Source organism: Oratosquilla oratoria, unplaced genomic scaffold, assembly GCF_046742065.1.
Source record: "Oratosquilla oratoria isolate Oo_2021 unplaced genomic scaffold, ASM4674206v1 SCAFFOLD222, whole genome shotgun sequence".
NCBI classification, from domain to species: Eukaryota; Metazoa; Arthropoda; class Malacostraca; order Stomatopoda; family Squillidae; genus Oratosquilla; species Oratosquilla oratoria.
Genome location: NW_027467574.1, coordinates 147,952 through 164,676, shown reverse-complemented (window position 1 = coordinate 164,676; position 16,725 = coordinate 147,952). Strand labels below are relative to the sequence as shown.

At 41.0% G+C, this 16,725-nt stretch overlaps 1 protein-coding gene across 1 annotated transcript in view; it reads right to left on the bottom strand.

Moving 5' to 3' along the window:
- Positions 1-400: 400 nt before the first annotated feature.
- LOC143022906 (cubilin-like) overlaps positions 401-16,725 on the bottom strand; it is a gene marked incomplete at its 5' end in the record, with an annotated part of 158,450 nt that continues 142,125 nt past the window's right edge. The window contains 3 exons of the mRNA XM_076181305.1: positions 401-561; positions 787-975; positions 11,174-11,339. Coding sequence (XP_076037420.1) covers positions 416-561; positions 787-975; positions 11,174-11,339 — 501 coding nt within the window. The remainder of the gene's footprint in view (positions 562-786; positions 976-11,173; positions 11,340-16,725) is intronic.

Below are 16,725 nucleotides of genomic sequence, written 5' to 3'. Positions count from 1 at the left end.
ACTGCTGCATGCCAGACCCCCTGATATCCACCCTTCTGAATCCTCTCTCCCAAGAAAGGACAGAGTCCACCTGGCCAGACTGCGGTGCGGCCACCACCCAGCACTTCTAAGCTACCAGAAGAGGCTGGATGACTGCATTGTGAACAGCTGCCCAGGATGTAGCACTTATAAAACAAATGTTTTGGTTTCATATCACAAACTCCCCCCTTTCAGGAGGCTAGTACTGTGCCCCCTACAGAGGACTTTGTAGAGTGAAATTTAATGAACCAACCCCTTGGTCCAACTCACTTGCAGCAGGGTTTGAACTGCTTTCACCTTGACCTCTGTCGCAAGTAGTGATAATCTAACCAACTTGGCCAGTAAGCATCATATAGCTAGAGAAAATGTCCTTTTATACAAATAAAACTGAAACAGTCTAAAATTCTCTTAAAAATATAGTTACATACTTGAAGTGTACAATTTTTCCTTCAGGAGCAGTGATGTCCCAAGTGCAATACATATCATATATATTCTCCTGGGGCACTTCAATGATGCCACCCCTGGTTATATTGCCTCCACATGCTGTTCCAAAATGGAAATAACATTATATATTAATTTCAGGTAGTCATGGGTAGCTGTACATCTAAATATTGTAAAAAGGTCACTAATGTTTTTTTTTTGTTTGTTTTTTACTTTATCTGAATCCTATACTAATCTGAAATACACTATTCCTACTACAACATGAGCATAAACACACGCTAATCAAAAGGCATGTCATCATATTCAACAAGTCAACACAGAACTCACGTATGATGGTGTAGTTTGCAAGAAATCCTTGATACTGGACAGACCAATCAGACACAAACTTTAACATGACTGGACTTCGAAGAATAATTGGACCACTCAAGGCTTCATCAGCATTTAAGCCACAAAATTTATACTTTTGAATGGAACCTTCATATATTTGAACTGAATCATAAGGACACTGTCTACCACCTGAAATCAGAGCATATACAATTTTAATTGTGGACTATTGTAAATTTAGGATATGTGATATCTTCCCCCGTCTGGGGTATTGGCTGGGCTGCATGTTGTTATGGCAAAGTAACATGCAGTTGATACTTTAGGGTCTATATGGGGTGCCCCTATGGACCAGAGCCACATGTCATTTTGTCTGTGATAGAGGACTCTGCTCACAGAAAAATGATGAAAGTTTTATTATACTGCTACTGTCCCTCTGTTATGCTGTCCCCAAACCCCTTGTTACTATCCTGTACCATTTCTCTGAATTTCATTTCCTTATTTCACCTACCCTGTGGTGGGGGGAAAGAGTACTGCCACCAAGTATTCCCACTTGGATTGTAAGAGGTGAGAAAAACGGGACGGGGATTGGGAAGAGGCATCCTTCTCCCTGTAGCCCCACATGGTACATTTCTAAAAAAAGTAAAGGCATAAGAGGGTCTAGGAGTTTTCCAACCAGCACCCTAAAGTTTGGGTTTTTTAATGTGTGTGGATGTGATACAGATGAGATTAAAAGGGAAGAGATAGGTAATATGTTTGTGAGAGGAAAGATGGATGCGTTGGCTTTGAGTGAAATTAAATTGAGAGGGAAGGGCGAGTATGAGTTGGGGAGTGTAATTGGGAGGCTCTCAGGAGTGAAGAAAGGGAGAGGGAGAAAAGGGGTGGCTTTACTAGTAAATGAAGAGATAGGTAAACATATAGTGGAGTGGAAGGTGGTTTCTTCAAAGATAATGTGGATGAAGGTGAAACTGGTAGAGGAGATGTGGGTTTTTGTAAGTGCATATGGGCCTAGTAGTGAGAAGAGTGTAGAAGAAAGGGAGGCTTTTTGGATAGATTTAAATGAGTGCATAGAGGGATTAGAGAGAAATGTCATTGTAGTAGTATTGGGAGACCTTAATGCTAGGGTAGGAAATGAACCAGTTGATGGAGCGGTTGGGAAATGTGGAGTTCCAGGAAAGAATTGTAGTGGAGAATTGATGGTGGAGATGTGTCTAGAAAAAGAGTTGATGATAGCAAATACAGTGTTTTGGAAGAAAGTCAAGCATAAGTACACATGGGAGAGGGTGGTGGATGGAAGGGTGGTAGATAGAGCATTAACCCCTTCCATACGGTGCCGCACACGTAGGCGTCATGAGGAGCAAGTGGATTCGCGACGCTGCCATATCGGCGTCTTGATTATATTTATTGTAGTCGCCCCTGTGTTTTTACAAAAATTCTCCCAAATGCACCCTGAATCCCATTCTCTGTGGTTTTCAAAATTCGCGGGTGAAAGAGAGAACGATCGATATAAGTGGCGACTATATTTTATGATGCGAATATTATTACGTTACGTCATACGGCTAGCATTGGCTGCTGCCCGCGAGATTTAAGTCCCGTACTGAAGTGGTTAATGGATTATGTAGTGGTAGATAGGAGTATAATATGAAGAGTTAAGGATGTACATGTGCTAAGGGGAGAGAGTGGGGGAATATCAAATCATTTTTTGGTGGAGGGTAAGTTAAGAGTGAAGGATTGATGGAGAAAGAGGTAAAGGACAAAAGGTAGGGAGGTGCTTAGAGTGAACTCTTTAAATGAAAAGGAAAAGGAGAAGGAGTACAAGAAGAACCTGAGAGAGGAGTGGGAGGGTGTGAAGGATAGAGTAGAGCTAGGAGTGGAGGAGGAATGGGGATGGTTCAAGGAGGGAGTCATGAAGTGTGCAAGGATGGTATGTGGAACAAGAAGGACAGGAGGAAATAGAAGAAAGGGTAGTGAATGGTGGGATGAGGAAACAAAGAAGGTTGTAGAAGAGAAGAAGCGAGCTTTCACAGATTGGTTACAAAATAGGATGAGGGAGTCATATGAGAGCTACAAAGAAAAGAAAAGAGAAGTAAAACAAAAGATAAAGGAGGCAAAGAGGAGAGCAGATGTGAAATGGGGTAAGAGTATGACAGAAAATTTTGAAAGAAATAAAAAGATGTTTTGGAAAGAAATTAAGAGAGGAAGAGGAGGTGAATGAAGTAGAGAAGAAAAAGTAAAAGGTGAAGATGGAGAGATGATAATGGAAGAGAAGGCAGTAAGGGGAAGATGGGCAGAATATTTTAGGGAGTTGCTAAATGTGAAGGAGGATAGGGAGGGAAAGATAGTTGCAGTGGGAAGTGCTAAGAAAATGATTGTGATGAGTGAGGAAAATGGAGGAGAAATAAGGAAGGATGAAGTGAAGGCAGTTGTTAAGATGATAAGAGCAGGTAAGGTACCTGGTCTGGATGGATGCCCTGCAGAATGTCTAAAAAAGGAGGTACAGTGATGGTGGACTGGCTGGAGAGGTTATTTAATGTGTGCTGTAGAGAGGGTAGAGTGCTAGAGGACTGGAGGAGTGCCTGTATAGTTCTACTTTACAAGGGAAAAGGGGACAAGTGTGAGTGTAGTAGTTTCAGAGGGATTAGCTTGTTAGGTGTAGTTGGGAAGGCTTATGGGAGGATCTTGATTGAGAGGATTAGGAAAAGGAACAGAGGGAGTAATTGGCAAGGAATAGTGTAGATTTAGGACAGGTAGATGCTGCGTAGATTAGATTTTTGTAGTAAGACAGATATGTGAGAAAGCTATAGGAAAAGGTAAGGATGTTTTTTGGGCTTTTATGGATCTGGAAAAGGCTTATAACTGGGTAGACAGGAAGGCACTGTGGGAGGTTTTGTAGATATATGGGATAGGAGAAAAGGTTCTAGGAGCTGTCAAGAGTTTTCACAAGAGTAGTAGAGCATGTGTCAGGATTAGAAATGGAGAGTGTGAGCGGTTCGAGGTAAAGGTGGGACTTCTTCAAAAATGTGTTATGGCACCCTGGCTGTTCAACTTATACATGGATGGGGTGGTGCGAGAGGTAAATGCAAGGGTGGTGGGTCAGGGATTGGAGATGGTTAAAGAAAATGGAGAAAAGTGGGAGGTGAGCCAACTGTTGTTTGTGGACGACACTGCACTTGTAGCAGGATCAGAGGAGGAATTTAGGAAGTAGGTGACAGAGTTTGGGAGAGTGTGTGAAAGAAGAAAGTTGAAGATAAATGTGGGTAAAAGTAAGGTGATGAGATGTACAAGGGGTGAAAGTGGCAGGAGACTGAAAGTGAGTAGGGAGAGCGACTGGAGGAAGTGGATAGCTTTAGATACTTGGGTGCAAATGTGGCAGGAAAGGGTGGAGTGGAAGTGGATGTAGAATATAGATTGAGAGAAGCGAGTAAATGCCTTGGTGGATTAAAAAGTGTAATGAGGAATAGACATTTGGGAATGGAGGCTAAGAGCAGATTGTATGAAGGAATGATTGTGCTGACAGCACTGTATGGGGCGGAAACATGGAACATAAGAGAGGAAGAGAGGAGTTTAAATGTATTTACCTAGTTGTATTTCACGGGAAGGGGAGCTATGCTCGTGGTGTCCCGCCTTCATCTCATTTTATCTAGACTTTTTTTAAATTAGTGTATTATTTTGGCACACACCACTTTCTCATCTAACTTGTTCCAAATGTCTATTACTCTGTGGGGAAAGCTGTTCTTTTTCAGATCTCTTCTATAACTGTCTTTCTTGATTCTCTTTCCGTGTCCTCTTGTATTTCTACTATCCCATTTTAATAGATCCTCTCTACCAATAGTTTCTATGCCTTTCATGATTCTATAAATAGTTATCGTACCTCCTCTCTCTCTTCTTTGATCTAATGTCTGTAGCTCAAGTTTTGCTAGTCTCTCTTCATATGATAGTTGTGAGAGAGTTGGTGCCAATTTTGTAATGCTCTTTGTATTCTTTAAAGTTTTGTTATATATATTTTTTGTACTTGGTGACCATGTCATGTTTGAGATGAGGTGTCTGAGAAGTATGATGGGGGTTACTAGGCTGGATAGAGTGAGAAATGAGGAGGAGAACAGGCAGGAGTGGTAAGGGAGGTGGGAGATAGGGTGGATGAAAAAGTATTGGGATGGTTTGGACACATGGAAAGAATGAGTGAAGAAAGACTAGTAAAAGAGGTAAGGAAGGCAGAAGTGGAGGGAGTGAACATGAAGGGGCGACCTAGGATGAGATGGATGGATGGGGTGAAGGGGGGCTTTGGGGAAGAGGGGAATGTCTGTTAAGGAAGGAAGGGAGAGGACAGAAGACAGGGGTGAATGGAGAATGGTTGTATATGGATGATGTTGTGATGCATGAGGTGGAATGGAAGGGGGGATGGGGGTGAGGTAGTATATGTGGGAAAATTTTGATGCAGCCCGAAGGGATTTCTCCCCATCTTCACCTTTTCTGCATGAGGGGATGGAGCGGCCTTGCTGTGGATGTGCTGTGTCTTGCGACTTTGCCCCTGACCCAGGGCAATGGACAAGGTGCAGGGATGACCCGTCATCCAGGAGGTGCTAAGATAAGAGGGAGGCTAGAGGGTGGAGGGAAGTAGAGTGTATTTAGGGATAGAATGGATGGGAATAGTATTAATGCATTTTTCTTTTTGGCTACTTCCCTTGTAAGAGGGAAAAAGCCTTTAGTATATGTATGTATGATATCTTCCAGAGTGATTTTTGTTTCATGCTTTTTCACACCACCCTCACTACAATGATGCATTATAATTTTTTTTTTTCATCTAATCACATATAACTATGTTCAGAACAGGGGACACCACTGCTGAGACAATATTAAAATTACAATAACTTGACTAAGCCCTTCACTATAGTGATGTAATATTTACCTATACAGAAAAGGGTCCCACCTCTTGCTCTCCAATCATCTACTAGCTTCCTTTCCACCCCCACAAAGGATTACAAAGGAGGAGCATGCCGACAGGAGACCTTTTGGTCCATAACCAGGTCATATGCAAAAAAAATTATACATACATACATATACCAAGGCTTTTCCCCCTTACAAGGGAGGTAGCCAAAAAGGGAAAGGCATAAAATCATTTCCACCCATTCCATCCCTGAATACACTCCACACCCCTCCACCCTCCCTCTTATCTGAGCACCTCCTGGATGATGGGTCATCCCTGCACCTTGTCCACTGCCCTGGGTCAGAAGCAGTGTCGCAAGACACAGCACATCCACAGCAAGGCCACTTCATTAAATTGGCGACCCCCCCTCTCCATCCCCCCATTGCATAAAAGGAGAGGACGGGGAGAAATCCCTTTGGGCTGCGTCAAATTTTGCTCACACATACTACCTCACCCCCCACCCCCCGCCCATTCCACCTCATGCAATCACAACATCATTCATATACAACAATTCTCCATTCACCCGTCTTCTGTCCTCTCCTGTCCTTCCTCAACAGACATCCCCCTCTTCCCCAAAGCCCCCTTCACCCCATCCATCCATCTCATCCTAGGACGTCCCCTCATGTTCACTCCCTCCACATCTGCCTTCCATACCTCTTTTCCTAGTATTTCTTCACTCATTCTTTCCATGTGTCCAAACCATCCTAATATTCTTTCATCAACCCTATCTCCCAGCTCTTTTTCCACCCCTGTTCTCGTCCTCACCTCCTCATTTCTCACTCTATCTAGCCTAGTAACCCCCATCATACTTCTCAGACACCTCATCTCAAACACATTCAAACTCCTCTCTTCCTCTCTTATGTTCCATGTTTCTGCCCCATACAGTGCTGTTGGCACAATCACTCCTTCATACAGTCTCCTCTTAGCATCCATTCCCAAATGTCTATTCCTTATTACACTCTTTAATCCACCAAGGCATTTACTCGCTTCTCTCAATCTACATTCTACCTCCACCTTTTCCTGCCACATTTGCACCCAAGTATCTAAAACTATCCACTTCCTCCAGTTGCTCTCCCTTAATGCTCACTTCCAGTCTACTGCCACTTTCACCCCTTGTACATCTCATCACCTTACTTTTACCCACATTTATCTTTAGCTTTCTTCTATCACACTCCCAAACTCTGTCACCAACTTCCTCAATCCCTCCTCTGATCCTGCCACAAGCGCAGTGTCGTCCGCAAACAACAGCTGGCTCACCTCCCACTTTTCTCCATTTTCTTTAACCATCTCCAATCCCTGACCCACTACCCTTGCATTTACCTCTTGTACTACCCCATCCATGAAAGTTGAACAGCCAGGGCGACATAACACATCCTTGATGAAGTCCCACCTTTACCTCGAACCACTCACTCTCTCCATTTCTAATCCTGACACAATCTCTACTACTCTCATAAAAACTCTTGACAGCTCCTAGAAGCTTTCCTCCTATCCCATATATCTGCATAACTTCCCACAGTGCCTTTCTGTCCACCCTATCGTAAGCCTTTTCCAGATCCATAAAAGCCCAAAAAACATCTTTCCCCTTTCCTATAGCTTTCTCACATATTTGTTTTACCACAAAGATCTGATCTACACAACCTCTACCTGTCCTAAATCCACACTGTTCCTCAACAATTACTCCCTCTGTTCCTCTCCTAATCCTCTCAATCAAGATCCTCCCATAAGCCTTCCCAACTACACCTAACAAGCTAATCCCTCTGAAACTACTACATTCACACTTGTCCCCTTTTCCCTTGTAAAGAGGAACTATACAGGCACTCCTCCAGTCCTCCGGCACTCTACCCTCTCTACAGCAAACATTAAATAACCTCACCAGCCAGTCCACCATCACTGTACCTCCTTTTTTTTAGACATTCTGCAGGGCATCCATCCAGACCAGGTGCCTTACCTGCTTTCATCATCTTAATAACTGCCTTCACTTCATCCTTCCTTATTTCTCCTCCATTTTCCTCACTCATCACAGTCATTTCCTTAGCATTTCCCACTGCAACTATCTTTCCCTCGCTATCCCCCTCTAGCAACTCCCTAAAATATTCTGCCCATCTTCCCCTTACCGCCTTCTCTTCCATTATCATCTCTCCATCTGCACCTTTTACCTTTTCTTCTCTACTTCATTCACCTCCTCTTCCTCTCTTAATTTCTTTCCAAAACATCTTTTTATTTCTTTCAAAATTTTCTGTCATACTCTTACCCCACTTCAAATCTGCTCTCCTCTTTGCCTCCTTTACCTTTTGCTTTACTTCTCTTCTTCTTTAGGGAGAAATGTCAATGTAATAGTACTTGGAGACCTTAATTCTAGGGTAGGAAATGATCCAATTGATGGAGTGGTTGGGAAATGTGGAGTTCCAGGAAAGAATCATAGTGAAGAGTTGATGGTGGAGATGTGTCTAGAGAGTTGATGATAGCAAATACAGTGTTTTGGAAGAAAGTCAAGCATAAGTACACATGGGAGAGGGTGGTGGATGGAAGGGTGGCAGATAGAGTGTTGATGGATTATGTAGTGGTAAATAGGATTATGATAGGAAGAGTTAAGGATGTACATGTGCTAAGGGGAGAGGGTGGGGGAATATCAGATCATTTTTTTGGTGGAAGGTAAGTTGAGAGTGGAGGATAGATGGAGAAAGAGGAAAGGGACAAAAGATAGGGAGGTGCTTAGAGTGAACTCTTTAAATGAAAATGAAAAGGAGAAGGAGTACAAGAAGAAGCTGAAGGAGTGGGAGGGAGTGAAGGATAGAGTAGAGCTGGGTGTGGAGGAGGAATGGGGATGGTTCAAGGAGGGAGTCACAAAGTGTGCAAGGATGGTGTGTGGAACAAGGACAGGAGGAAATAGAAGGAAGGGTAGTGAATGGTGGGATGAGGAAACAAAGAAGGTTGTAGAAGAGAAGAAGTGAGCTTTCACAGTTTGGTTACAAAATAGGACGAGGGAGTCATACGAGAGGTACAAAGAAAAGACAAGAGAAATAATGGTGAAAAATACGAACATCATTATGACATGCCAAGATAACTGTTGCCTCCCCATCTTAGAAGCAATATTAATCAAAGATATGAACCCTAGTTTTAACATCCAAATGTCCGACCTGTTACCACTACCGAGCATGAGGAGGAACTCTGTTGCCAGACAAAGCCAACTCAAGCACAGGGAGAGATCACCCAATCGGATGGACCAATCAACACCAAGAACGCGTACACAACACAGGTAGTCCAGCCCTTAACCCCTTCAATACGGGCCACATCGCACATCTGGCAGCATTAGCTGCCAGACGTGTGATGTTGCGTCATAATACTCGCATTATAAAAAATAAAGTCACTGCTCAATTGCTCATTCTCTTTCACCTGTGAATTTTGATAACCATAGAAAATATGATGAAGCCAGTTTACAGAGTATGGAGGTCACGCAGGTACGACTACAATAAATATAATCAAGACGACGAATTCGGCATCATTGCATACCCACTTACTCCTCATGCCGCCTACATAGGCGTCACCGTATGGAAGTGGTTAAATACCATCCATCTGACATTTTCAGTTCAGTAGCAACTCTAACATAGAGACAGCCACTATACTAAGCTACTGAAGAAGAGTCAAGAGACTCAAAATCATGATTTGGCAGCACAGATGACCTCCTACAGAGAAATCATCTCAGATCTCAATAGAGACAAGAAGACCACCTTAAGACACAAAGAGAATGTCTTAAAGAAAATACAAAAAGCAGAACTGGCAATTACATTTAACTCTACTTGTTTAAGAGAGAATCTCCTGTCCATTTATACACATTTTATATATATATATATATATATATATATATATATATATATATATATATATATATATATATATATATATATATATATATATATATATATATATATATATAATGGTTCAAGGTAAAGGTGGGACTTCGTCAGGGATGCGTTATGTCACCCTGGCTGTTCAACCTGTACCTGGATGGGGTGGTGCAAGAGGTGAATGCAAGGGTGGTGGGTCATGGGTTGGAGATGGTTAAAGAAAATGGAGAAAAGTGGGAGGTGAGCCAGCTGTTGTTTGTGGAAGACACTGCACTTGTGGCAGGATCGGAGGAGGGATTGAGAAAGTTGGTGACAGAGTTTGGGAGAGTGTGTGAAAGAAGAAAGCTAAAGATAAATGTGGGTAAAAGTAAGGTGATGAGATGTACAAGGGGTGAAAGGGACAGTAGACTGGAAGTGAACATTAAGGGAGAGCGACTGGAGGAAGTGGATAGTTTTAGATACTTGGGTGCAAATAAGGCAGGAAAAGGTGGAGGTAGAATGTAGATTGAGAGAAGCAAGTAAATGTCTTGGTGGATTAAAAAGTGTAATGAGGAATAGACATTTGGGAATGGATGCTAAGAGGAGACTATATTAAGGAGTGATTGTGCCAACAGCACTGTATGGGGCAGAAACATGGAACATAAGCGAGGAAGAGAGAAAGAGTTTGAATGTGTTTGAGATGAGGTGTCTGAGAAGTATGATGGGGGTTACTAGGCTAGATAGAATGAGAAATGAGGAGGTGAGGAGGAGAACAGGGGTGGAAAGGGAGTTGGGAGATAGGGTTCATGAAATAGTATTAGGATGGTTTGGACACATGGAAAGAATGAGTGAAGAAAGACTAGTAAAAGAGGTATGGAAGGCAGATGTGGAGTGAGTGAGCATGTTGGGACGTCCTCGGATGAGATGGATGGATGGGGTGAAAGGGGCTTTGGTGAAGAGGGGAATGTCTGTTGAGGAAGGAATGGAGGTGAATGAAGAATGGTTGTATATGGATGATGTTGTGATGTATGAGGTGGAATGGGTGGGGGAATGGGGGGTGAGGTATTACTGTATATGCGAGTAAAATTTGACGCAGGCTGAAGGGATTTCTCCCTGTCTTCTCCTCTTATGCATGGGGGGATGGAGAGGGGGGTCACCGATTTAATGAAGCGGCCTTGCTGTGGATGTGCTGTGACTTGCGACACTGCCTCTGACCCAGGGCAGTGGACAAGGTGCAGGGATGACCCGTCATCCAGGAGGTGCTAAGATAAGAGGGAGGGTGGAGGGGAATGGAGTGTATTTAGGGATGGAATGGGTGGGAATGATTTTATGCCTTTTTCTCTTTTGGCTACCTCCTTTGAAAGGGGGATAAAGCCTTGGTATATGTATGTATGTATGTATGTGTGTATATGCATGTATATACATAAATTGCAAAAGTGGAAATTATCAATAGTGTAGTATGTTCAGCTATTTTCATGATTCAGTTGAATGTCACAAACTCCTACCCCTCCTTTTAAGTGAGGGTTAGGATGTTACTTCCTTGTGGAGAACCTTTTGAATCAGGGAATCTATAAAGAACTACATAATGAAAAGAAAAATATATCATCAATTATCACATGCTACATTAATTTAATTAAAACCATACCTTCAACTCTAAAGGTTATAAAGTTGATGATAACACGACTTGAAGCTGGAGCAATAATTCCGTATATACAGTTGGCATTGCGAGGATACCTCTCTGGGTGATTTGGAGACATGATATAACCTGTTGAGGCACTGAAGTTTGACCCACATCCCTGAGTCCATGATATCTTTTCATGTTGTAAAGAAGACAGAGAAATATCACAATAAAAGAAGTATATGTAAAATGACATGCTGAGGATAATGAAAAATGTTTACATGTATACAAAAAGAATCATATACTTCATTATATCACATGATATTTTAAAAATTAGTTTTGAAAAAAAAAAATAGTAATACAAATATCTGCAAAATCTCTGCAAAGGGTCACTACATACTATTGAAGAAATTATGTTTCAAACAAGGCTGTGCTTGATACTGTTAACATAAAACAAGTAACATATTTTATCATATGTTTCACAGGAATCAATGAGCCTATTCCTTCTACCAATCTATGAACTATTGTGTCACAGTACAGTAAACTTGTGCCACTTTGTCCAGTAAATATGAACTACATTTATGCCCACATTTTTTGTACTGGTATATTACAAGTATTTTCTGGTACTCATATTATTGATACCAGTACAAATTATGTATGCATAAATGTAGTTTATATTTACTGGTAAGTCAGGTGCTAAGAAAATTATGGTGATGGGAGAAGAAAATAGAAGATATATAAGAAAAGATGAGATACAAGGAGCTTTGGAAATCAGGAGAGCTGGTGGGAGTGGAATTATGCCATTTAACTTTGGCTACTTCCCTTGTAAGGGGTAAAAAGCCCTTGGTATATGTATGCATGTTTCAATAATAGAGTAAACTACTTTCAGGTAGAGAATTAAGTATCAATCAAGAATCTAGAATCAAGTAGAGAAGAAAAGGTAAAAGGTGCAGATGGAGAGATGATAATGGAAGAGACAACAATAAGAGGAAGATGGGCAAAGTATTAGAGAGGTGCTAAATGTGAAGGAAGATAGGGAGGGAAAGGTAGTAACAGTGGGAAGCACTAAGAAAATGACAGTGATGAATGAGGAAAATGGAGGAGAAATAACAAAAGATGATGTGAAAGCAGTTATTAAAATGATGATGCAGTGTCTAAAAAAGGGAGGTACAGTGATGGTGGGCGGGTGAGGTTGTTTAATGTTTATCGAAAAGAGGGTAGAGTGCCAGAGAACTGGAGAAGTGCCTATATAGTTCCACTTTACAAGGGAAAAGGGGACAAGTGTGAGTGTAGTAGTTTCAGAGGGATCAGTTTGTTGAGTGTAGTTGGGAAGGCTTATGGGAGGGTTTTGATTGAGAGCCTTAGGAGAGGAAGAGAGTAATTGGGGAGGAACAGTGTAGGTTTATGATAAGTAGGGGTTGTGTAGATCAGATTTTTGTGGTAAGGCAGATATGTGAGAAAGCTTTAGGAAAAGGTGAGGATTTTTTTTTTTTTTTTAAATACACATATCAATGGCCTTCTCCCTCTTACAAGGGATGTAGCCAAAGTCAAAGGCATAAATCCACTCCCACCTATTTTATCCCTATATAATCCACTCCCATTCACTACCCCTCCCTCCTTCTTTTCTTGGTTCATTCATCTTGCCCACTGCCATGGGTCAGAAGCAATGCAGCAAGACACAGCACATCCACAGCAAGGCTACTTCATTCAATCAGCGACCCCCCTCTCCATCCCCTCATGCAGAAAAAGAGAGAAAAATCCTGTTGGGCTGCATCAAAATATCATTCACACATACTCCCTCACCCTGTCATCCTCCATCCGCTCCCTTCCATGCATCATAACATCATCCATACTCAACCATTCTTAACTCACCCCAATCTTCTGTCTTCTCCCTTCCTCAACAGACATTCCCCTCTTTTCCAATGCCCCTTTTACTTTATCCATCCATCTCATTCTTGGTTGCCCTCGCATGTTCACTCCATTCACTTCTGCCTTCCACACATCTTTTACTAATCTTTCTTCCCTCATTCTTTCCATGAGTCCAAAACATTTATGGGCCTTTATGGATTTAGAAAATGCTTATGATAGGGTAGACAGGAAGGCATTGTGGGAGGTATTGCAGATATATGGGATAGGAGGAAAGATGTTAAGAACAGTCAAGAGTTTTTACGAGAGTAGTAGAGAGCCTGTGTTACAATTAGAAATGGAATGAGTGGTTTGAGGTAAAAGTGGGACTTCACCAGGGATGGGTTATCTAGCCTTGGGTGTTCAATCTATTACAACTCTCATTTTCCTCCAAATCAGGTCTTTCATCCATTCCAATAATTTTCCTCTGATGCCACCTTTTGATTCTATCTTCTTTATAAGTTTTTTATGTGGTACCTTGTCGAATGCCTTTTGTTGGTTAAGAAAGGCACAGTCTGCCCACCCATCTCTTTCTTGTATTATGTCTATTAATCTTGAGTAGAAGCAGATCAAATTTGTTGTACATGATCTCCCTTGTCTGAATCCAAATTGATTTGGATTTAGTATAGTTTTTTCTTCCAGGTGCTTTATTCATCTATATTTGACAATTCTTTCACAAATTTTGCTATTGGGCTTGTCAGTGATACCGGTCTGTAATTAAATGGGTCTTCTTTATTACCTCCCTTATAGATTGGTACAATGTTTGCCTTTTTCCAGTCCAGTGGCACTTTTCCTTCTTTAAGTGATACTTTAATTATAATGTATATTTTGTCTGTTAATTCTTTCATACATTCTTTCAGTATCCACTTTGCAATTGTATCTGGGCCATGTGATTTTCTAACATCAAGGGTTTTAATTTGGTCGCTCATTTCCTTTTGTGTTACGTTTATTTCTTTCATTGCAGGGGATAATTCTCTCTTGATTTCCATGTTTTCCAAGCTTGCCTCTTTTGTCCTTAGTTTCACAACACCTTTTGTTGTACCAGCTTTTTATGTATGTTCTTTCTATTTTTTAGTGGTACGTATTTATTCATTTCTTCATTATAAATTTCTTATAGTATGTTCCATTTTTCTTCTATCCCTGTTTCTTCATTTACGAATCTATCCCAATTTGCATTGCGGAAGAATGATTTAAGTTTCTCAAAGTTTGTTCTGTTATACATTAGTCTTCCTATTCTATGTTTATCGTTTTTGTTTCGATCCATTTGTTCTTTCAATTCCAGTTCTATTAGTACATGATCACTCTTTCCTATCGGGGTTTTGTAATAAATTTTTTCAACAATCTCAGGCTCTGTCGTAAGTATCAAGTCCAATGTTACGAGTTTTTCATTACCTCTATATCTAGTATTTTCTCTAATCCACTGGGTCATTGTGTACTCAATGGTGTCAAGAAGGATATTACCCCAGAGTTCCTCCCCCCCTTCACTGTCATCTCTTCCCAACATATTTCCTTTGAATTAAAGTTACCCATAATTACTGTATTTCCTCTGTTATTCAGTATTTCAGTTAATTCATATTTTGTATCTTCTAATAATTTGGAATGATCACTTTCTGACCAGGCTTGTGTTTTGGGGGGCACATACACCATTACAAATTTTCTACTCTTCATATATTTACTTTCTACTTGTATCATAATTGATTCTACATTATTTTTTCCTTCAGTTAATTTTTTCACATTCAAATCTTTCTTGGTCAAAATAAGAACTCCTCCACCCTGTTTGTCCCTTCTATTCTTTGTTCAACAGTTGTATAAACCTTGTCCCACAGTATAGGGAGTTAGGTTATGCTCTAATTTAGTTTCCACTATTCCCATTATGTCTGGTTTTTCTAAGGCCAGGTAATTGTTTAATTAGTTCATTCCTGAGATTATTTCATCTATATTAGTATAACTTATTTCTAATTTCCTTTCTCCTCTTCTCTTTCTGTCTTCTTTGTTTCCATTTTCTTAATATACCATTTTCTTAGTCTCAGAACTATCACTCTCCAAAAAATCTTTTTTTTTTTAAGTTTTAGTTCTTTTTTCATTCTTATCATTCACTTCGTTTCTAAGTTCTTTTTCTTTCTCTTTCTTCCTCACTCATTCCTTTTTTTTATCCAGATATTTTTGTAATTTTCACTATTTGGCCTGTATTTCTTTTCTTTAGAATATCTTCCCATCCTATGGCTTTCCTCGATTTCCTGATCCCAACTTTGTTCATCTGTTTGTAATTCTTTTAGAATTTCCTTGGCAAGCTCTTTCTCTTCCTTTTCCCTCTGATACCTAGGTATATCATGTTTTTCTTTGATGCCATAGATTACTATACATCTTTTTCTATCCACTGTGTCCCTAACTAGTTCCCTTTCTCTTTGATCACCTGAATCACTGTTTCCTAGGTATTGTCTTTGACTTGTTGTTCCATTATTTTCTTTGGGGATATTTCTTGACTTTCCTGTTCAATTTTTGTATGGATGATGCTGTGACGCATGGAAGGGAGCTGGTAGGGGATGTGGGGTGAGGGGGTATGTGTGAATGATATTTTGATGCAGCCTGAAGGGATTTCTCCCCATTTTCTCTTTTTCTGCATGAGGGGATGGAGAGGGGGATTACCAATTAAATGAAGTGACCTTATTGTGGATGTGCTGTGTCTTACTACATTGCTTCTGACCCAGGTCAGTGGGCGAGATGCAGGGATACCTGTCATCCAGGAGGAGCCAAGAAAAGAGGGAGGGAGGGGCAGTGGATGGGAGTGGAGTATGTGGGGATGAAATGGGTGGGAGTGGATTTATGCCTTTGACTTTGGTTATTTCCCTTGTTCGGGGGAAAAAGCCTCTGGTATATGCATGTATATTGTTTTCAGAGATGAGACAGGTGAGTGGAAAAGGTAGGAAAACATGGGTTGTACCAGAAACACTAATGTTATCTGATGTTTTGACTACATGTCTTCTTCAAGGAGACAGATATGTGCAGACCAACAAACTACATACCCCCTCTCTGGATCATCCCACCAGACATCCCATAATGGAGCATGCTGATTGGTTCATGCTCTTGTTTAAGGATTGGCTAGGCAATAGCCAAAGAGAAGTACATATATCCTTTACTGTGGTTAGTTAGGTCTCCCAGGTTGAATTTGGCCTCCATCAACCTCCTCATTCTCCTTTCAAGACCCATGCAGAGAGGGTGAATTTTAGCCCATCCATACCTCTTTTACTAGTCTTTCTTCACTCATTCTTTCCATGTGTCCAAACCATCCTAATATTCTTTCATCAACCCTATTTCCCAACTCCCTTTCCACCCCTGTTCTCCTCATCTCCTCATTTCTCACTCTATCTAGCCTAGTAACCCCCATCATACTTCTCAGACATCTCATCTCAAACACATTCAAACTCCTTCTCTCTTCTTCTCTTATGTTCCATGTTTCTGCCCCATACAGTGCTGTTGGCACAATCACTCCTTCATACAGTCTCCTCTTCGCATCCATTCCCAAATGTCTATTCCTCATTACACTTTTTAATCCACCAAGGCATTTACTTGCTTCTCTCAATCTACATTCTACCTTCACCGCCACTCCATCTTTTCCAGCCACATTTGCACCCAAGTATCTAAAACTATCCACTTCCTCCAGTCGCTCTCCCTTT